The sequence below is a fragment of the Penicillium macrosclerotiorum genome, assembly GCF_028827735.1.
Source record: "Penicillium macrosclerotiorum strain IBT 26536 chromosome Unknown utg000006l_segment0_segment0, whole genome shotgun sequence".
Lineage (NCBI taxonomy): Eukaryota > Fungi > Ascomycota > Eurotiomycetes > Eurotiales > Aspergillaceae > Penicillium > Penicillium macrosclerotiorum.
In genome coordinates this window covers 2153967-2174899 of record NW_026643085.1, presented here as the reverse complement: position 1 = coordinate 2174899, position 20933 = coordinate 2153967, and the positions used below count along the sequence as shown (strand labels likewise).

The 20933-nt window shown below is 45.6% G+C and overlaps 9 protein-coding genes across 9 annotated transcripts; 5 read left to right on the top strand and 4 right to left on the bottom strand.

Annotated features, from left to right (window-relative positions):
- Positions 1 to 19: 19 nt before the first annotated feature.
- N7462_006060 (putative mitochondrial phosphate carrier protein (Mir1)) lies at positions 20 to 1101 on the bottom strand (the record flags this gene model as incomplete). The annotated part of the gene is made up of 3 exons (XM_057077778.1): positions 20 to 404; positions 499 to 918; positions 986 to 1101. The coding sequence occupies 3 exons, from the start codon at positions 1099 to 1101 to the stop codon at positions 20 to 22; spliced, it is 921 nt and encodes a 306-aa protein (XP_056933358.1).
- A 1802-nt stretch (positions 1102 to 2903) lies between these two features.
- N7462_006059 (alpha-amylase) lies at positions 2904 to 4552 on the top strand (the record flags this gene model as incomplete). The annotated part of the gene is made up of 5 exons (XM_057077777.1): positions 2904 to 3444; positions 3499 to 4094; positions 4162 to 4185; positions 4238 to 4258; positions 4322 to 4552. 5 exons carry the CDS (start codon positions 2904 to 2906, stop codon positions 4550 to 4552), a joined length of 1413 nt encoding a protein of 470 aa, XP_056933357.1.
- A 1566-nt stretch (positions 4553 to 6118) lies between these two features.
- On the top strand, positions 6119 to 7930 carry N7462_006058 (MFS transporter; the record flags this gene model as incomplete). The annotated part of the gene is made up of 5 exons (XM_057077776.1): positions 6119 to 6298; positions 6360 to 6421; positions 6485 to 6897; positions 6954 to 7553; positions 7608 to 7930. 5 exons carry the CDS (start codon positions 6119 to 6121, stop codon positions 7928 to 7930), a joined length of 1578 nt encoding a protein of 525 aa, XP_056933356.1.
- Positions 7931 to 8029: 99 nt separating this feature from the next.
- N7462_006057 (fungal specific transcription factor domain-containing protein) lies at positions 8030 to 9890 on the bottom strand (the record flags this gene model as incomplete). Its single annotated transcript, XM_057077775.1, has 3 exons — positions 8030 to 8315; positions 8591 to 9521; positions 9575 to 9890. The coding sequence occupies 3 exons, from the start codon at positions 9888 to 9890 to the stop codon at positions 8030 to 8032; spliced, it is 1533 nt and encodes a 510-aa protein (XP_056933355.1).
- Positions 9891 to 10950: 1060 nt separating this feature from the next.
- N7462_006056 (iron-sulfur cluster-binding protein, rieske family domain protein) lies at positions 10951 to 12265 on the bottom strand (the record flags this gene model as incomplete). The annotated part of the gene is made up of 2 exons (XM_057077774.1): positions 10951 to 11362; positions 11436 to 12265. 2 exons carry the CDS (start codon positions 12263 to 12265, stop codon positions 10951 to 10953), a joined length of 1242 nt encoding a protein of 413 aa, XP_056933354.1.
- A 1067-nt stretch (positions 12266 to 13332) lies between these two features.
- On the top strand, positions 13333 to 14641 carry N7462_006055 (cystathionine beta-lyase; the record flags this gene model as incomplete). The annotated part of the gene is made up of 2 exons (XM_057077773.1): positions 13333 to 13548; positions 13601 to 14641. The coding sequence occupies 2 exons, from the start codon at positions 13333 to 13335 to the stop codon at positions 14639 to 14641; spliced, it is 1257 nt and encodes a 418-aa protein (XP_056933353.1).
- Positions 14642 to 15802: 1161 nt separating this feature from the next.
- Positions 15803 to 16957, top strand: N7462_006054 (putative sarcosine oxidase; the record flags this gene model as incomplete). The annotated part of the gene is made up of 1 exon (XM_057077772.1): positions 15803 to 16957. One exon carries the CDS (start codon positions 15803 to 15805, stop codon positions 16955 to 16957), a length of 1155 nt encoding a protein of 384 aa, XP_056933352.1.
- Positions 16958 to 17239: 282 nt separating this feature from the next.
- Positions 17240 to 17615, top strand: N7462_006053 (uncharacterized protein; the record flags this gene model as incomplete). Its single annotated transcript, XM_057077771.1, has 2 exons — positions 17240 to 17400; positions 17471 to 17615. The coding sequence occupies 2 exons, from the start codon at positions 17240 to 17242 to the stop codon at positions 17613 to 17615; spliced, it is 306 nt and encodes a 101-aa protein (XP_056933351.1).
- Positions 17616 to 18002: 387 nt separating this feature from the next.
- On the bottom strand, positions 18003 to 19319 carry N7462_006052 (glycoside hydrolase family 16 protein; the record flags this gene model as incomplete). Its single annotated transcript, XM_057077770.1, has 3 exons — positions 18003 to 18347; positions 18405 to 18858; positions 18910 to 19319. 3 exons carry the CDS (start codon positions 19317 to 19319, stop codon positions 18003 to 18005), a joined length of 1209 nt encoding a protein of 402 aa, XP_056933350.1.
- Positions 19320 to 20933: the final 1614 nt, after the last annotated feature.

The following is a 20933-nucleotide window of genomic DNA, read 5'->3' as shown; positions in this document are numbered from 1 at the left end:
TCTACAACGCTCGAATAGTCTATTTGCCAATCTCAACACCACCGGTGGCACCGAGAACACGCTTGATGTCACCGTAGATGGCGAACTGACCAGCAGTGAGGGAGCCGACCATGAAGAGACGAGCACCAATGCCGGAGTAGGAGCCACGGAGACCAAGCTCTTTGCCGATCTTGAAAAGACGGGACATGGTGCCCTCACCGGGGAGACCCTGGGTCTTGTTGATCTTGGACAGCATGGTGTCGGCGGGCTGGGAGACGAGAGCGGCAGCAAGACCAGCAATGAGACCGGAGCCAAGGTTGATACCAGTCTTGGCACCGTCGGTAAGGGTCTCCTTGTCAACGGAGGCGTAGATGGACTCAGAGACCTTCTCGAAGACGACGAACTTAGCCATGGTGTAGGGAACCCTGTTGATCATGCCGCGTTAGCACTCGCCAGTCCAATTCGATAGTAAAACCTTCCCCAAATATCGAACTTCCGACAATCGTAGGTAGGACTTACTGCTTGAACAGGATGGGGCCGAATCCAGAGTAGAAAGCGCCAACACCCTCCTCCTTGAGGATACGGCCGAAGCCGCTCACAAGGCCGGAAGCGAAGGAAGGCTGGGAGACGAGACGGATACGGGTAGCCTCAAGGGGGCAGAGGGCAATGTCGGCCATGAACTCAGCGCAGGCGGAGGAGGCGAGGTAGACAGCAGTGCGGTTGTTCTTGGCGGTCTCATAGCCGAAGTAGTTGATGGACTGCTGCTTGAAGAACTCGTAACCACCGAACTTGAAGGCACCCTGGAGGAAGTAACCGGCGGCGGTAGGGCCGAGACCAGTCAGGAGAGCGCCAGCACCCTCGTTCTGGATGACCTGGCGGAAACCACCGATCATACCACGGTTGTAGGTAACCGGGTCGAGCTGGATACGGGTCTTGACACTATCAATTGCGCGCAATGTTAGACCGAGAGCCGCCGGATAATGTCGACATCGTTCGTACTACTTACACATCCAGAGGAGTGACAGCACCGTGGGTGACACTGCAGCAGACAGCGCCGGCGAAGGCGAAGCGCGCATACAGAGCGGCGCCAGAGGGCTTCTGGTCAGCAGCGACGGCGGCCATTTTGATATGATGGGAGAATGGGGTGGGTGGGGAGGGAAAAGAGAGGAGAGTTGGCGTCGGGGGAATCGAAGGGAGCAAGCAGGAGAAGAGTTTGAAAGGGATGATGCTGCGCTAAACCCTAAATGGCCTAGCGCTAGTCGGGTTCCCGGCAACCCGCCCTGAATTTCCGAGAAATCCCTTGCCGGGCCAACACGGAGGGAACCACGCACATGTGGCAAATCAAATGGTAGACAATCGACGCAATTGAACAAAATATGAGTCTAATAATGCAGCTGCATAATGAGGGCGGTGACGGAAGTCCTCTCACTGGTTGGACAACTGCTTGCATCTCAGTACATGAGTATATAACTGTTTCGGGGAAGGGAGTCTATTATTTCCCTATGACAGATGACGTATATGGACATGGTTATCCCTTCGCGCTTGAACTTGTAATTCATGCTAGCTCGTCACGTCTTTCATATCAAAAAAGTTTTGGTTCAACTAAGTACTGATAACATAACAAAGGTGCTCTCCATTGCGAGTTGAGTCATCCTCCTAAGTCCAATTTATGAAACTTGAGAAACAATTATTGATAGTTGAATAAGGCCGTAGTGGTAGGACAACAGACTAGGAATACGAAAATGGCAATTTAAGGCCCTGCCTATCTTATTATGGCGGCTCATGGAGTAAGCAGATTTTCACTGCCAAGTCACAGATATTTTTATAACAATGCGCAGCGCTTGATAAGAAGGGAAAGGCCTGAATGAAAAAAAGTTCTAGATTGCAGGACTCTCCACATTCTATTTGTGGAAAATATCATGAATCCCTGTCACAATGCACTCACTGTACGAGTTATTGAAATATATCTTTCCTAAATCCGCTGGACTCCTAAAACACATTACTTTTCCTGACCGCTATCCCTCTCTGACCTAATCATAATATCTAACTACTACTCAGAACGCACGGTCAGCCTCCCCACGCCACTAAGTGGACACCTGGCAAAAGCGATGGGGCATTTTGTTATGTAGCGCCCGGTGCCAGCCACCACAGTGCCAAGCCCTCTTTCGACTCCGTCCTATGTAGGGATCGCATCGCGTTGTGCTGACCTGTCTTACACAATAATAGACAACTCGATTTCCACAAATCGAGAATTCCTACGATAATACTTAAAACAACGATTGAAAATCTAGTAATCGGATGAACTTCAAACTTGGATTACACTGTCTTGTTAGATGTAATGCGAAGAAGGCCAAAGGGAAGATTGCTGGCACGGAGACTCGCTATTTGTACGGTATCTAGAATGGAGCCATTCTTGTGACAGTGTCTCAAAGCATTGACGTTTTGGGGGACCTGTTCCGCGTCAAGCCCATCTTTGAATGGTCAGCGATAGCGTCTCATTCCATACGGCAAAGTGATCCTTTTGTTGTAGAAGCCAGACAACTGGACAGAGAGTGCGGCTGTAAGGCACAATTTAGAGTAAATTTAGAAAGAAGTGCTCGATGTTACTGTCCCACTCTGATAATTTAAGATCGAAAATTGCAAATAAACTGACCACCTGAATTTGGGCGAAATGACTAATCTCTGCATACCTCAGCCGATGTACTCTGGGTATAATCGCACAGCAGGGTGTCGGTGTCACTATTTTCAGTCCTGTTTGGCCCTGCTATCGAAACCTCTAAAATCCCACATTTGATATATCGGAGTCAGTTAAGAGATGTCTCAACCTCTCATCACTCGCCGTTAAACATCTTAGACGACGTAAGCGACGTAGCGGCCGCGCTCGTTTAACTTAGCCTTGGCTAAGGCCCGTGGTTGTTAAAAAAATGCTGTCATTACTCAGTTGTTGCTTGAAAATGGGACGCCAGGTAAAGAAATGGAGAGAAATTGAAGGTGAATGGAGATCGAGCCACTATGCAAGGTTCCAGAGACACCCACTGATCCCTTCACCAGAGATGCCCGATGATACCGACCTGGAAAAGGTGCCGGCATGGGCCGCTCTTCAAAATACCTTGATGATGCAGGGCTTTGAATGGCACGTGCCAGCTGACCAACAGCACTGGCACCGGCTCAGAATGGCGCTACCTAGCCTTCAAGATGCTGGTGTGGACAACATATGGATCCCACCTGGTTGCAAGGGCATGGACCCCATCGGAACAGGATACGATCTATATGATCTTTGGGATCTCGGTGAGTTCGACCAAAAGGGGTCGATTGCAACCCGTTGGGGCAGAAAGGAAGACCTCCAGGCACTTGTGCGAGCTGCTCAAGAATCTGGGATCGGAATTTATTGGGATACAGTCTTAAACCACAAGGCTGGGGCAGACTATACGGAGGTATTCCAAGCAGTCGAAGTCAGCTCAACAGGTTTGTGAAATGCTACCCGAAACTGGGCCTCAAGTCACGCTCACGGTATCATAGACCGCAACATTGAAACCTCGCGCCCTGAGATCATTTCCGGGTGGGTAGGATTCAACTTCCCAGGCCGTAAAGGAAAATATAGCTCCATGAAGTACCACCATCATCACTTTAATGGTGTGGACTGGGATGAGATACGCAAGCAACAGGCAGTCTACAAGACTTCCGGGCCCCGAAAACAATGGGCAAATGATGTCAGTGATGAACATGGTAACTACGACTATCTGATGTTTGCCAACCTGGATCACACAAACCCGGAAGTACGAGCGGATATCTTCAAATGGGCGGAGTGGATCGGGATACAGCTGCCAATCAGCGGCATGCGTATTGATGCAGCTAAACATTACTCTGCTGCATTTCAAAGAGAATTTGTCGATCATTTACGCAATACAGTTGGTACCGACTATTTTCTAGTGGGAGAATACTGGAGAGGCGAGGTGAGCCTTCTACTGCAGTACCTTAAAGTGATGGATTACCAAGTGTCATTGTTTGATGTGCCACTTCTTGGAAAATTTGCTTTGACTTCCCAGACAGATGGTGGAGATCTGCGAAAATTATTCAAGGGGACGTTGGTGGAAGAATGCCCGGCCCATGCAGTAGTAAGGATCTATAACTATAGACGATCATTTACAATCCATGATTGCTAAGACTCAGTCTGCTAATTAGACTTTTGTGGGAAATCATGATACGGTAAGTTTTCTGAATCCAGCCTGGAAAGTCGAAGGATGCTCATGTCCTCTAGCAACCTGGCCAGTCCCTAGAGGTGAGGGTTTGCTCTAACTATGGCAAATAATCAATCACCATATTCATATATTCTACTTGACAGACAATCATTATGCCATTCTTCAAACCTATCGCATATTCATTGATTCTTCTAAGGAGTCAAGGCCAACCGTGCGTCTTTTATGGTGACCTATATGGAGTGAGAGGTGGTCCAAGTCCTCAGCTTCGACCCTCATGTAAAGGAAAGTTACCTGTTTTAATGCGTGCTCGAAAACTCTATGCCTACGGAGAGCAGAGAGACTATTTTGAAAGGCGCAATTGCATTGGTCAGTGATTAACATTCTTTTCAACCAAGTATTAGCTGATAAAATGGAAAGGATTTGTGCGCTATGGAAACGAATATTATCCATCTGGTCTTGCATGTGTGATCAGTAATACCGTTGCAACCTACAAACGCATGTATGTGGGGGCCAAACACGCGGGAGAGGAGTGGACCGATATTCTCGACTGGTGCCCTGGCACCGTTTTTATTGATACTCGTGGTTATGGAATCTTTCCAGTTTCCGCAAAAAGTGTCAGTGTCTGGGTTAATAATAAAGCTAAAGGAAGAAAGCATCTTTCTCGATATTTGTGAGTCCTAAATCGTTCATTTCATGAATTTTGCTCAGTCATAAGAGGCTCATTCGACATTAGTGACAGGCATATCTATCGCTTATGAGGGGCTTTGAGTAGAACAATCGCTCAATATTTGAATAATTCAGAGCTAATGCCCGTCCCTGAATCTTCATATCATATGAAGAAGAACGAATGGTAGATTTTCGTTATTAGTTCGTAGATAATAAACCTCGACTTGCCTTACCAGTCCCACACTATCACTGGCATTACCACATACTTAGTCTAACCCGAATTTCTCATAATTTCCTATTAAATAAGCAATAGTTATCTGATCACCTCTGAATTTTCAAGACGTCCAGAGACTATAAAAAAAACCGATAATTTGTCCAGACATCATATTTCCAATTGTTCCGTTTCTTCTATTTTTGGCAAACCCGCCCGAAATCGAATTTCGTAATGCTTGGTGTCTCGTACCGTACCGACTATGAGTTGGACTGATGAAATTCTCAGGAAAAGTGGAAAGAAAAAAAGGATTTAGCTTGATATTTAAGATTTAGAATGTCACTCTTGATTCATTTTATGAAGAAAATACCTTAATCCAATAATAATGTGCACTAGATGTTGAAAAGGGTAGATTGGGAGAGTAGCAGTGTTAGATTGAGATAAAGCAAAATAATGCAGCGTAGCCGGACTAAGCGAGTTTTATTGAAGAGTACATAGCTGCATATCTCATAGGCTAGGTCTCTCCAGATGCTTATCTTTCGAAGTCCTTATTCAACGGAGAACTTGTACGTACTCCGCGGACCGTCGGCATCTGCCGGTCACATGAGCGGGCGGTTAACCTCCGGACGAGTCAAAAGCTCGGAAATTGTCATCGATGGATTACGTCCAAGGTCATCAAAGGTTCCAAGTGGTTTCTCCACCGTGATATCAACTCATTCGTGCCCGCATTATATGCCCTTATCCAAATACACACAGTGGGTCACTCGAGCACGGCTACCAGCCCACTCATCTGTGTGCTGTGGAGCTTCTCCCCAGAGCTAGGGAGGAGCTTGATGACGGAGGATGGGGGTTGGGTCTAAGACGTATATAATGACAGGTATTGTTGAGATCCACTCTTGACAGAAAGAGGGTAGCTGAACTCAATTCTGAGAAATATAAATGATCTGTCCGTCTTGTGCGTACCAAGCGGTTTTAATCACAATCAGATTATACTTGATGCTATTAGCTTCTGTCCTCCATTCTTTTTATTCAAGACACCACGCGGACATCAATAGCGCTGCTAATGAGCCATAAGATGGATTCCGATGCTGTCAAGAAGGGAGGGTCACAGTCTACGGACGTGAGCCAAGAACAAGCGATAATGTCATCAAGTGCCATTGTAACTGGTCATGATGATTTGCTGCAACTTGAACAAGTTGAAGTTGATCATGCTCTCGCTGCTAAGATGAAGCTCGTGAATGAAGTAAGGCTTGATTTGAAGATTTCTGTTTGTATCGTTGTGTAAAAATTCTTACCGAGAATAGGCCATTGATGGAATAGGGTTCACAGGGTATCATACCAAACTATTTTTCCTGAATGGATTCGGGTATGCCAAGCTAGAACTATATTGACTTTTACGTGGAAAAAAATATTAACAGCCAGCAACCAGATATGGCGTCGACTCTTTATTACTGTTTTTAATGAGCATCTCGGCTGATCAAGTTGTCGCGCAATATCCCCCGACATTCAAAAGGGGTGCACAGCTGGGATTTTATATTGCTTTGTTAGCGGGCGCGCTATTTTGGGGCATTACAGCTGATATAATTGGTCGAAAATGGGCCTTTAATTTTTCTCTGCTTACAAGTGCTGTGTTTGCTATCACCGCGGGCGCTGCTGGAAGCTATCATGCCTGGGCTACTCTAGTAGCAATATCAGCCTTTGGGTCGGGTGGTAATCTGGTTCTTGACACCACTGTCTTTCTAGAATACCTACCTTCGAACAAACAATGGCTTCTGACTCTTCTAGCAGGGTGGTGGGGTGTTGGCCAAACTGTGGCTGGCCTTGTTGCCTGGCCTTTCATGGGTAGGTTTTCATCATGATCCACATAAGTGTCTTTTGGCTTACTTATACCAAAACAGCGGGTTACAGCTGTCCATCTGATGGCTCTTCTCCATGTACCAATGCCAATAACATGGGCTGGAGATATCTTTTCTACACCTGTGGCACGCTTGTTTTTATTTTGAGTATTGCCCGGGTGTTAGTCATTAGGTTTCACGAGACTCCCAAGTTCTTACTCTGTCAAGGACATGATGAGGAGGTCGTGAAAACGCTCGATAATCTTGCTCAGAAATATGACCGAACATCTAATCTAACGCTGGAGCAGCTCCAAGCCTGTGGTCACATTAACAGTACTCATGCCAAAAACAAAGCGTCTTTTTCGGAATTGGCTGTTCATTTTCGGGGCCTATTCGCAACTAAAACCATGGCTTTCTCAACATCCCTAGTATGGCTATCATGGGCATTGATCGGACTGGGATATGCATTGTATTATGTTTATTTACCCGAATATCTGGCGTCTCGAAATGCCGCTGCTGGCGACGACTCCACCTACCTGACATGGAGAAATTACGCAATTACCAATGTATGCGCTGTCCCCGGCCCTATTATGGCCGCCTACATGTGTGAGATGCCAATCTTTGGTCGGAAAAGAACCATGGCAACTGGGGCTTTGATAACTAGTAAGCTTTTCGCATCAATGCACTCAAACCATAACTCAAACTCATACCATTCAGTGGCATTCTTCTTTGGTTATACTGCTGTGAAAACAAGTGCTCAGAATCTGGGATTTGCCTGCGCAATTTCCGTTACAATAAACATGTATTACGCCACTCTCTACGCTTATACCGTTGAGATACTTCCCTCAGCACATCGTGGTACTGGAAACGGAATTGCTGTTGCACTAAATCGTTTGATGGGAATGGTTTCTGCACTCATAGGTGCTTTTACATCAACATCAAGTCCAGTGCCAATATATGTCTGTGCTGGCTTGCTTGGCATGGCAGGCATTCTTGCAGTGCTATTTCCCCTTGAATCAAGGGGAAGGCAGAGCGTCTGATCTGACGAGAAGTCTCTGTGTTTTCATGATGCCCAAGAAAAGATTTCGAGGCAAAGGCAGAAGTATATACATCTTGTGTAAACAGAAATATTAAGAACATTAGAGATTTCCAATTTGCCAAATTCCTAGATAAGGATTTTCATGGTCTTGGAATTGATAAAATGGGTCACGAGTTATGTCCATGAAGGACATATTGCTCTGAAACCCAGACCCTGACCATGGAAATGCATCTCGTTGCATTGGGACCTGGTTTGCACTGGTCTCAATTGAAACGGTATTGCTTTGATCCAAATGTTGAGATTCCAAGTTTTCGGTGGCGAAGTGAGAATTCACAGTGCTCGAATAAGGTGGTAATGCTTGTCCACCATCTGACATATCCACAGTTCTTGTGGAATGATGAAATATCTCTGTTTCAACTGTGACCTTGTCCGGCCGCTTCTCTCCTGGATTTTCAAAGAATGATGGGTCGAACAGGCTTTTACCTTGAGGGTTCAAGGATGTATTTGGGGAATTGTGGAACAGGATATCCCACATTAACTCAGTGTTTATTGATAATGTTCTTCTAGGAGAATGATGATTGTTTGAACTGGGGCTTACTGCAAAGGCGGAGTGAACAAGTGCCTGGAGCTTCTGATGCTGTGTATATTAGTTAGCTCTTACCGCTTGAAAATATTTCGGAGCGGACTCACTATTGCATGGCATCTTGGCATATTTGCCGCCAATTTACTCAAGAACTTCATGCATGTCTCGACCATCCTTTGGGCAGATTCCCTGACAGCAGAATCTGCGGCACGACAGTAGTAAATTTGAATGGAAGCCGCTACAGCAACAGTATGGCCGAGAAACGGATCTGAGAGTTGATACTCTTTCTCAGTTATCATTTCGATGAGTCGAGCTATCCATGTTGTATGGATAAGCGCAAGCTCCGAAGATGTCTTCCAGAAGGTATTCGGCACTGCAAGCTGAGACGACTGCTGAGGCCTCCAAGAGTATAGAAAAGGATGATTGAGAATGCAATGAATGGCGTGATAAGTGAACTGAAGATAGAGCCATGGACTCCAGTAGCTGCGGTCTCGATACAAGTCTTCCACTGCCTGTTCTTGAAATCTCATAGAATCATATCGATGTGACGTTGGGAATTTAGTCTCAATATCCATCAAGTGTGCTCCAATTATTGAATATCCGGACTCAACTGACCAAGGAGGGGTCAAGTCTCCACTGGCACAGTAGGAAACATAATACTGAGCCTCGTTCCAAAGGGACGCCAGCTGTACCATGTAATTCCAGATCCCGGATTTAGTGGTGAAGCAGTCAATTTCTTGCGGTATTTGTGGCGGCTGAACTCCCATTTCTCGAGAAGAGTCGAAATTGATGGCCATGTATTTTGGACTGTGGATGTCTCCTAGCATATTAACTTGCATACTACGAGGACCATATTGCTGACTGAGAAAGTGTATACTCCAAAAAAGCCTTCGACGAGCTTCTAAGGTTGGAGTAATCTCCCCTTCGTGCAATTCAATATCGATCTCACCAGACTTTGCAAGACTTGTAACAAGACCCATATGTACCCAAGCGAGATGAGTATCGTTCGCTGCAAACAAAAAATGAGTTGCAGATAGTTCAAGGTGGAAATAAAAGACTGACCAATGTACTCAGCAAGAGCAATCAAACAAAGACTCTGCATTGTAGAAAGATGCACGTTTCCATGAGAAATTCGCATCATAATTAAGTTATGAGCTGCGTCGGCATATTGTCGGCATAATTGGTCGATATTTCCTCTGAGGGACTGATTATTGGAATAGCGCAATGCCAGGCTGAGTATACCAAAAATCACTTCGTGGCGACAATCTTCCAAGAAACAAAGATTATCCGAATCAAAAAGCCACAGAGGTTGTTTATGACAAAATTGAAAGTAAAGTTCAACAGCCTCTGACACTAAATCTTTGGACGGCATCGCCATCGGTGATTTCGACTTCGCAACAGGTGAAGTCCCATCATCATGCAATCCAAGATGCTTGGGGGGTGATTCCCACTGATTATCAGAAGATATAGATGATACTGGATTGTTGTTGAGCCCGTAGGGATAGGACCCTGGATTCCCTGGCTCAAATGGGCGACTCGGCCTGCTACCATCAGCATTGTCCCTCAAGAATTCGACAAGAATGATGCGCACATAGTTCCTTCCAGCATCAATTCCATTCTCTCTTCTAGTTGTTGTAGTCGATCCTCCTAAATCTGAATGAGCTTGAAATTATATTTGTAAATGCAGATTGATCCATACCAGAACCCGATCACTACCTTCTGGACGCCCAAAAGAGTCATAATCTCTTCTATACTGGCATGTTTGTTTTAGGCGAGTACAGTTTGAGCATTCTGGTCGTTCTCCTGGACATCTTGTCTTTTTGCGTCTACCAATCTCTCTCAGCAAACGGGATCATATTTCCATACTGGCTGGATACCTGGGACTTCAGAACTGACCTACAGTTTTCACACGCTTGGTGCGATCTCTTGCCAACACGGGAGTTAACCAGGGACATTTGCACGGTCGGACGGGAAACAACACGAACAAATCAAAGACAATGTAAATATTGATGTAGCTTTAAGAGAAACGAGGCGCGGGGTTATCGGACCTTGAGCCGGTCCAGACACGAGGCGCGGGGGCGACCCACTCTTCAAGAACCCACTCTAGAAGATCGCGATAAGAGTAACTTGCTGACACAAAGTTCTTTGGCTGTATTTCGAGTGGCGGGAAATGACAAATATTACACGAAAGAAAAAAACACTGCATTTAAGGTTTTCTGCGAGTTCCAATATCAGTATGTGCTCTTGTGCTTGGCGGAACAAGTTGTTGTACGATCTTTGATCTTTGTGATCTATTGGACGTGTACGATGTTTCATCAAGGGTAAAAGTTTTCCTAAGTGGTACAATTACAGTTGGCTCTCAAGAGGTATTTGAAGCGATATGTAATTAACGTGAAATTTGTGCTGTTACAGACTCATTGGCATGGCATATAGCTGAACTACCATTCCAAGTTACCATTACCATCGGCCGAGCATGCCAAACCTGAACAAAAGGCAATGTCCTTCGCGGTAGCCGACCCAGTTGCAAATTGCCGAGCTGGCCAGATTTCCCTTCTCTCTTTTTGTTCCTCTTCGCGGTGATTCAAGAGAAGACTTCTCACCCTATTTTGGAAGTATAACGGAGCACTTTCCAGTTCAGGATGAAGTTGTCCATTCACAAAAACGCCAGCATTCAAATTCTTTTGGGCAGCATTGCAAAGGTACTTGTCTTCAGCAAGAACTCGCTTGAAGAATGAATCAATATATTCAAAATCTGCGTCAGAGGCATCTTTGTGACGATAGACTTCATACTCCATGGAGCAAGTCCCCACAGAAGTGGGTACGCATCTCATCATATAGAAGAAATGAGGACTACACATGTTGATTGATTTTAGTACTCGAGACATATGCTAGGCAAGGGATTTCATTCAACGATGGGACTCACGAGACTGTCATGCAAGCATTGGGAAAGTAATATGTACTTGCATTGTGAATGTCCTCATCCTCTTTATCATGTTTGGGACGAGAGAAGTGTTGAATATGTCCACCTTTCGAAACAGTATGGTAGTATGATAAATCGGCTAAATTCACAACATCCGGATGTGCAACAGTACAATGATAGCACTCATTGTAGTTATCGGCGAGAGTTTTCCAATTATAATCACCGTCCATATGCCACGTGTGATCAAAATCATACTGGCTGAAGTCAAATGCTTGGAATCTCTCTTGGGTGTCCACTCCCTTGAAATCCTCATCCCAGAGGACAGGGTTGGGTGAAGAGTCGAGGTTAACCCAGACAAAACCTAAAGCATCGATATGAACGTGAATGGGAAATAGATTCTGATTGTCTTTGTCAAACCCAGGCACATCATCGAATCGTGGTGCCTTGGCTAGTTTTCCGTTGAGGCCATAAGACCATCCGTGGTATTTGCAAGAAAGAATTTTAACATTCCCCTCGTTCTCATGAAGAAGAGGGAACGCTCGATGGCGACATATATTGTGAAAGCCGTTCAAGTTACCCTCTCGATCTAGACATAGCATAAATGAGAAGCCGGCTTGCTCGAAGCGAAGGAAGTCACCGGCCTTCTTGAAGCGTAGTTTGTGGGTTATTAAAAGCCATTTCTTCGAGAATATAGCCCGTCTCTCCAATTCATACATCTCTGGCGAGCGATACCAGGATGATGGGAGCGCCTTTGGTGGCTCATTCAGGATAGGTTTCTTATCTAGAATGTTTTTGGAACTGTATCCAAATAGAGAGGCAACCGCGGAAGCCATAGTGAATGACCGACACCCAAATGAACCTGCAACGAGGAAGGCAGACCTGAATAATCTTCACAAAAAATCCAAAGGTCTCTATATTGCTTGTTTTTTGTCCTTTTGCGACTTTATTTCAAGACGGTTCTTTCAAGACTTCCGGTCACGCGCCGGTGTAAAGAACACACGATATAAATCTTCCGCTGTAGTAACATCGTTTTCGTACGGAGGACGACCGACGGTGAATTGGCCGCATGATCCCAGACATGGCTCATCCACTAGCTAGCCGATAAGACCCTGGTCCATGTATGGAAGTTCCACGAAAGAAGGTTTGACGGCTCAAAAAGCTCCTGCATATCACGCGCTACGACGGCATCGACCCGATCACGTGAACGGTCGACCGTGGATCTCGAGGGCCCCGGCACCTTATGGTGGGGGGACTGGTGGACTGTTCACCATAGCGACTATGTCGCTATCTGTTTCCTCTGTAGGAAGGCCGATAGTTTACCTAAAGTTGTTCGGTACTCGGCCAGCAGCTCCCCGTTGGACCTTGACCGAAATAATAAACTAACGCCCGTTCCATCAATTATCCATTCCACTCGGAGTCACTCCGAGGTTGGGCAAACCAAGTATGTATGCATCGTTCGATGGATACGGTGCATTTGAGGGAAACGACCTCGATAACGCTTGGTTCAATCAACGCGTGGAATGAAGCTTGCTCTTCAATTTTGAGATCTGGCAATATAACTATTCCAAAATACTAAGGGACGTGGGTAGCAAGAAATGTCACGTCCCTTCAATAGTAGACAGATCTGTCTACCTCATACGAAACTTACACTGAAAATGTCTCAAGCCCATGATAAAGCTTCCATCTCCATAATTAGCCCGAGAATCCGGAGGCCTCCGATCATGTGCTACGCCGTACACGAAGTGGACATGAATACAACTTCTACGGTCCAATCTATATTTTTCATGGTTAGATCAATGAATTGATCGAACTGAATCACTTCCTTGAAGAACTATTTTTTTTGGAACTCGCAGACTTTCTTCCGTATCAAAACACACACACACACACACACACACACACAATGGGATCCTTGGAGACAATGGAAGATGCATCGGGCTTTGTTTTGACATCAGAAGCTCTAAATGATGCTCTTTCAGACATGGCAATGGCCACAAGAGCTGTCCATGCCGATGATTTTGTCAGCCCTCATCGTGCAATCGCTCCTGCGATGCATGTTGCGGTGAACTTTCGCTACGCAAGGGACGCAGACCAACTTGTCCCCGAAGAGAATAAAGACGTGAGAATACCCGGAGAGAAATGTTGTCGCAAAATTTTAATGAAGTTAATAGCCAAACAATCCTTACGACTCTCATGTATACTCTCGCTATACTGCACCGAATTCTAGCCGCTTCGAGATATTACTACGCAATCTTATGGGGGGCGAAGTGATTACTTACTCTACTGGACTGTCAGCTTTTCACGCGATTCTGGTCCTCATCAACCCTCGACGTATTTTTATTGAAGGTGGGTATCATGGGTGTCATGGCGTCCTTGACATCATTCAAAGATTAACAGGCGTTCAAAAGTTGGATCTATCGCAACTTGATCAAGCTGAGCCTGGAGATATTGTGCATGTGGAGACGCCACTGAACCCTACAGGAGAAGCGCGAAATCTTGCCTATTTTCGTGCCAAATCATCTCAAAAGGGGGCTTATTTGATAGTGGACTCGACATTTGCACCGCCCCCTCTGCAGAACCCCCTCGACTTTGGGGCTGATATTGTCATGCACAGTGGAACTAAGTATGTTGGTGGTCATTCTGACATGCTCTGTGGCCTCCTAGTTCTCCACCCAGACCGAGTTAAGGACGGTTGGCTCAAAAAGCTTCACAAGGACCGCCAATATATTGGTAGTGTTATGGGCAGCCTTGAAGGCTGGTTGGGTATTCGTTCTGCTCGCACTCTGCATCTTCGAGTGACAAAACAAGCCCAAACTGCACAATGTCTTGCTGGATGGATACACAGTGAGCTAAAAGACAAAAATAGTCTTGTTTCTCAAGGCTTGGATTCTGTACAGCACGCGTCACTTCAACATGTCGACTTAGAGCATGGCTGGCTCAGAAAGCAGATGCCTGGAGGATTTGGGCCTGTATTTTCCGTATGGGCCAAAAGTTCAGACCTTGCACGCAGACTTCCAACCCGAATGTTTGTGTTCCAACATGCAACTAGCTTAGGTGGAGTGGAAAGTTTGATGGAATGGCGAGCAATGAGCGATGCAACGTGCGATGAAAAACTTCTCAGAATTAGCTGTGGTATTGAGGAATTTGAAGACCTGAAGGCCGATTTATTGCAAGGATTGAAGTCACTCATCAAGAGTCAGCCATCGGCTTAGATAAATTATTGTTCTCTGGATCCAGCTATTTAAGTAACTTCCAATTGATTTTTTTTTTGAAGTTTCATTCTTATTGCTAGATGAAACCTTACATCTAAATAGGCCTGCACTTTTGAAAATAAGTTTCTAGAAGAGAGCTCAAGTTTGTTATTATATTTCCTGTGTTTATTCAGTCAGACTTTCCCACCGCCCGACCAAGTGACCCAACTATCGTCCCTTTTTTATCCACCAAATCTTGGGCGAACACAGGCTTATCAATATGCAAACCCTCACCTGTCAATTGACGAAATTTATCTCCCCGGGAGGGGGGGCTTCTCTAGCCCGGGAAGTTTCCCAGGCAAGCCTTCTTATCGACTCAAACAAACAAATAAACTAAGCATCACCCTGTGAAAATTGGTGATTATCTCATTCAAGGTATCAGGTTATTGAAAATCTTGGAAAGTGGAGATTTTCACCGCGTGGCTGTGAAGAGATATTCAGTAAGCTCAAGTTCTACTTCGGGTGATATTGAAGGTGATGACAAAAACGTTGTCTATATCTCATTGAAAAAATATGAACAACAGAAATGAGTCTAAGTATTTCAAACATGTCAACTTAAACTTATTGCTAGTGTGACGGGCTATCAACAGCTTTCAAATCTGTGCTTCGGATAACGTCTACTCTTATCAATACTTTGTGCACTCCCCTTTAGCTATGACATTTCCTTTTTCAGTATTAGAAATATCTGAAGCTCTAGGGGCAGGGTTAATAAGCATGTTTTTTCTTTTGATTTTTTAAGTTCAAGTACACTTCTCGTCACCTAGTCTCCAATTAGCTCATCATGCATGAAAGGATCCAATCGGATAGAGGCCGATCTCGTGATCGGTATTTTTGCGAGTCCGGCGGAGATGGTCATGCAAGCTCCGGTTATTACATTCAGAGGGCTCTAAGTGGTGGAAGTTACGCATAGGCACTTTTGTTGCGGACGCAACACTCCGAAGATGGTTATTGTCATTTGTGAATCGCATGCTTGCACGTGAACGGACCGGATCCGGGGTGTTTATAATCGAACATTGATAGGAACACATTTTAAATATGATTTTTCTCATACACTGATATCATAGACATTCTTCTATTCAAATTATCAGGAAAGACCGCTTTCAAAGCGAGTAAGTCAGGAAAATGGAACAGTACGATGTGGCAGTCGTTGGACTCGGCGTGCTTGGAAGTGGGGCAGCATACTACGCTGCCCGAAAGGGCGCCAAAGTGATCGCCTTTGAGCAGTTCGAATTTGGACACGTTCATGGAGCCTCTCACGATACATCACGCATCGTTCGGACCTCAAATTTTACGCCAGAGTATGTGCGCTTAGCTAAATCAGCTTACAAAGATTGGGCCGAGCTCGAAAGGATCACTGGCCAAAAGTTATTGACCACTACGGGCGGCGTGATTTTCTTTCCTGAGGAGCAGGGTGCACCAGTACAGGCTACCGACTTCACGACAAGTCTGGATGCTAGTGAAGTACCATACGAGCTGCTAAGTCCTCAAGAAGTAAAGAACAGATGGCCACAATTTGACGTTCCCGAAAATGTGGCTACTGTGTTCACGGCAGATAGCGGGATTGCCCACGCTTCTAAGACAGTCAGCCTTTTACAATCTCTTGCACGTACCCATGGGGCAGTACTGAAGGACCAGACTCGCGTCGATCGCGTGTATCCCAAGACATCGGGCGATGGGGTTGTGATAAAAACATCCAAAAGCCAGTTTCAAGCAAGCAAGGTCATTTTGGCGACAGACGCGTGGGTAAATAAGCTCCTCGCGCCTCTGGGCACGCACATCCCGATATCTGTAATGCAAGAGCAAGTCACATACTTCAAACCCACGGAGCCTGTTGACTTTCAAGCGGATCGTTTCCCTGTCTGGATTTGGATGGGGACAACATGTTTTTATGGGTTCCCTTGCTACGGAGAGCCCACCATCAAGGCAGCCCGGGATACTGCAAATAATTTTATGACACCGGAACAGCGCACATACGTCCATTCTCCAGAGTTACTTCAGCAACTATCATCTTTCTTGAAGAGTCTCATTCCCGATCACAAACGCCAACCCCTCCGCACGGTGACTTGCCAGTATTCAATAACACCCGACCGGCAATTTGTCCTCAGTCCATTGGAAAACCATCCCGATATTATCGTGGGTCTGGGAGCGGCTCATGCATTCAAGTTTGCACCTGCATTTGGCCGAGCTTTAGCAGAACTGGCAGTTGACGGTAGAACCAATGAGGATATCTCGAAATTTGGTATTCCTTCAGCTGCCACCTGCACCAGTAAACTCTGAAGATCCTTTTCAATCTCCTGTCCGATATGAATATTCAGAATTAGCAGAACCAATGAAGCAAGATATTCCCGTCTTTAAAATATTACTCGACTTGCTTGAATAAGCCAAGATAATTGATGTTTATACTGTATTTTCATCTTCCTTTATTAATATTTCGAGTGTGACGGTCAAGGAAAGAGTACCTGGTGAACTCTAAACTAAAGATCACTTTACTTTCACAGCTCACATTTTCATGACCCTGTATATGAAACGAAGACAGCTCCCTCGATATCGACATCGAAAATGGCTCTCCCCCTGCTCCTGGCCCATGCGCCACAAACCCCCAGCTCCCTCCTCCCCTCTCTCACCCTTCGCCGCTGCCGGCATCTCGACGCCCATGGGATTTTGACAGTAGTTGTTATTCTGGTTGTTGTGGCGGTGGGGTATAAGATCTGGCGACAGCGGTATGCGCTCTTCATGGCTTGTTGCTCGGGCGATTTTGAAAGTCTTTTGGCGACTCAATTAATTGTGTAGCCAAGTAAATCGCCGAGCAATGCTCAGCGATCCCCAGCAGGTACTTATATATGAGCACTTGAAAGAGCGTGAGGCTGCCGAAAAGGCCGAGAAGAAGAAGAACGGCGGGCCTTGGTGGGCCTTCAAGAGATCCTCCCCCCGGTAAGATGATACATTCCTTGGAAGAATCATGTCAAACATACGCTGATCGAATGGTATATAGCCTCGGTGCTTGGACAAGGGGTTTGTGCGGATATTTTCGGGATAATGATTAAGCTTGAGTCTAAGCGAATACTGACATCTGCTCACTGAGCCTGAGCCTGAGCACTCTCATCAAACCGGCGGCGGCCGGGATAGGAAAGCCCACCCGGTAGACATTATCTGGTCTATGTAGGTGCCTTTTGGCTTAGGTTCTCATTGTGAGAAGGAACCATCTCCTGACTTCCAAATAAGATTGTATATTAGATTATTCATTCTCTGGGTATTGATTAACTTGGTATCCAAGGAAGACCACTAGCTTGCAACAAACAGTCTAGATGTGGTATATAAGAGGTTATGACGCTTGATATACTTTGAAACTATTAAACTCCCAGTAAGCGTTTGTGAAGTTGGCTCCATTTTCCGCCGCCCATTGGGTACATGTCTCTGGGCAGTCGTAGAGACTAGTGTAATAAGCGGAAGCACCTGCAAGGTCGCCACAAATGTCGATGTTGGCGATGATACTTTGATTGCGAAAGTGAGAGCTGATATCGCAGTTTGTACTTGGGAAGTCGGCTAACGCTTCACCCCATGTCGATGGGTCCGGGGTACTGCTTGAATTTGAGATATCGGATGGAATATCATCTCGTGCGAACATCCAGACCCGGATTCCCGCGTCCCGTAATTCCATGGCGTACACCTGATAAGAAAAAAGTAAGAAAAGAATGAGCTTTCAATGGTTGATTTGAAGCCTTACTCCACCACCGTTTTCATTGAACTTCTCACCAGAAGTGGCCGCGTTGCCCTGCACTCCGCAACCAGAATTGTCATTTGCTGTATTAAGACAGTTGGTGTATTTAGCTGTGCCGGTCTCCTTGCGTTTGGCATTCATTTTGCAACCGCTCGTTGTATGTAATGTCATCTCATTTCCGTGGGTTGCTTTGTTATTTGATTCCATGACATCGATCTCGCCATTTTCAGGCCAATTCGAGGGATCGGTAAGCCAAAGTGCTGGCCAGGTTGCACATCCATAGGGAGTGTGGACAACGTCGAAGACGAAGAGTCCGCTGTCATATGTATTTGTTGAGGTGATGCGAACCGATTTTCGCCCGCTTGTCTGATTTTGAGTGTCGGTGTCAACTTTTATGACAACGGATGAGTCAGACGCATAGGTTAGATTCATTTGAGATGCTGTCTGGGAATCGACATATCTTAGAGCAGTCAGTTTAGAACAAATCCACCTCTAAGACAGGTGCACCTACTGCACAAAACCATCAGTTGGATCGGTTGCTGTATAGTACTCGAAATTGTCAAAGAAAGATGAGCCCGAATATGTGTCAACCAGGGTATAGTTAAGTTGAGAGTAATTAGGATACTCGGTTGCCTTGACCCCTTCAACAGCCCCAACGATAATGGCCACAATGACGACCACAATACACGCCGCGACAATCAACTTTTTTCGCAAAGACCATCCTCTTACGTCGTACCACGGCCGTATAAATTCATGTTGGGGCATGACGACCTGTGAATAGCGTGGCGGATCTGGTGGTGCCCGAGAAACCGAATAGCCGTAAGAAGCACTGCGCTGATTGAAATCAGGTAGCTGACTTGTCGCACTTCCAAACCGACTATAGTCGTCTGCCTCACTGGCAAAGGGGTCGCTTGACCGCATGGCACCTTGAACAAGGCGGGGAGGTCGCTCGGTCGCGTGGGGTATCAATAGCAAAATTGAAGAGGACGGGTATAGATTTTTTTTCTTTTTTCTCCAAAAAAAATGCACTGCGTTTGAGAAGTTACGAGGGAAATGTTCCAACCTCTAGAAAAGATTATGTACTAGGAGCAAGCGAGAAACAGGGCTCGATAAGAACCCTTCACCTGTTGTACACGTCTGCCGCGTACGTCCCTCCCGTCGCCAAGCGACCCCACTTCCTAGAGCCCTAGAGTATTTCCCTCCCTTTTAAGCGGACAATTACGCAGAACGAAGTTGCGTGCTAAGTAATGAGACAAGCAATTTGACCAAGCAATTCAAGAGAACCAAGCCTCCGCTCAACTACCTTACATATCTCTTCAAATTTCATGCCCCCTAATACAATTCGCAGCTAGTGTTGGCCATGGACAAAAACAACAATGCGTTTCTCAAAAAGGAGAAAGAATAACATCATCTTCCAAATCGGTGAATTTTGTTGCGTTTCTGAGAGTCAAATTTTGGAAAGAAAAAAGAGGAGAGAATGGCGTCGATTGAGAAGGCTTAGTTGCAAGTCATGACTTACGGCACGGGTTGCCCCGCCACGCAATTGACGCGTAACCAGGGTCCTCCGGCGTTTGGAACCAACGAATATCAACAGCCGGAATGATTCTGACAGCACGTCCTATGGAGTCAGTCAGTATTTCAGATTATTTTCCACATGCTGCATGCCGATCGATCCGGTGTGATCACCTTCCTTTTACTCGTATCTCATCTCTAGAGTACTTCTGGTCCTAGTGATCTACACAGAATACGTCAAGCAACCGGCATGAACCGGGTTTTTTCCCTGTCCTTGGCGGAACTTGCATGATTTGATCACACTAATCAGTTGTTTGGACAATCTTTGTCACAAGGGGTCCATTCCTTTTATCCAGTAAGCTTAAATTATTGGCTGATAAATCGACCTTGTTTCTCTCTTGAAGCCTGGAGACTAGGATATTATCATTATATCCATCGTCAACTTGCACCTTTCTATTTCATAATTTGTGGCTAGTATTGCACATGAGAAGGTTCCTTTGAACCGACAACACAAGTCATGATTTTCGTGCTTTTAATGGGCGCTGATAACATATTGGCATAAAATAAGATTTAAAATGCTCAAAAAGGGTCTCTAGGTACGCTTTGTGCAAACATAGCCGAGTACGTGAGTATAGATTATGATTGTCCATAGACAAGGTTGCCCACAAATCTTGATTAATATTGCCAAACTTCAACTCTTCAGGTCCTCCACATCAATCGCCCCTGAAAATGCACCGACAGTATCGTGCTCAATCTCTTTTTTCATGAGCTTCTCTGTGCAGTCAACTAGTATTGGTAGCGATACCATGCTGTCAAAGATAGAGTATAGTGGTCTTCGATCAGAAAATTCTTATTTATGGATGTATACCTTCTTCAGATATATCAGATTCGGTAATGTAGTAGTCTGGGAATTGGCAGGTGGGGCAGCGATGATCTGCCTCGTGGCAGAATGACACATCGCCCACGGAACCCAGTCCCTGAGTTCGGGGCAGGTCGGTAATTGCGGGATGTTTAACTTCAGAC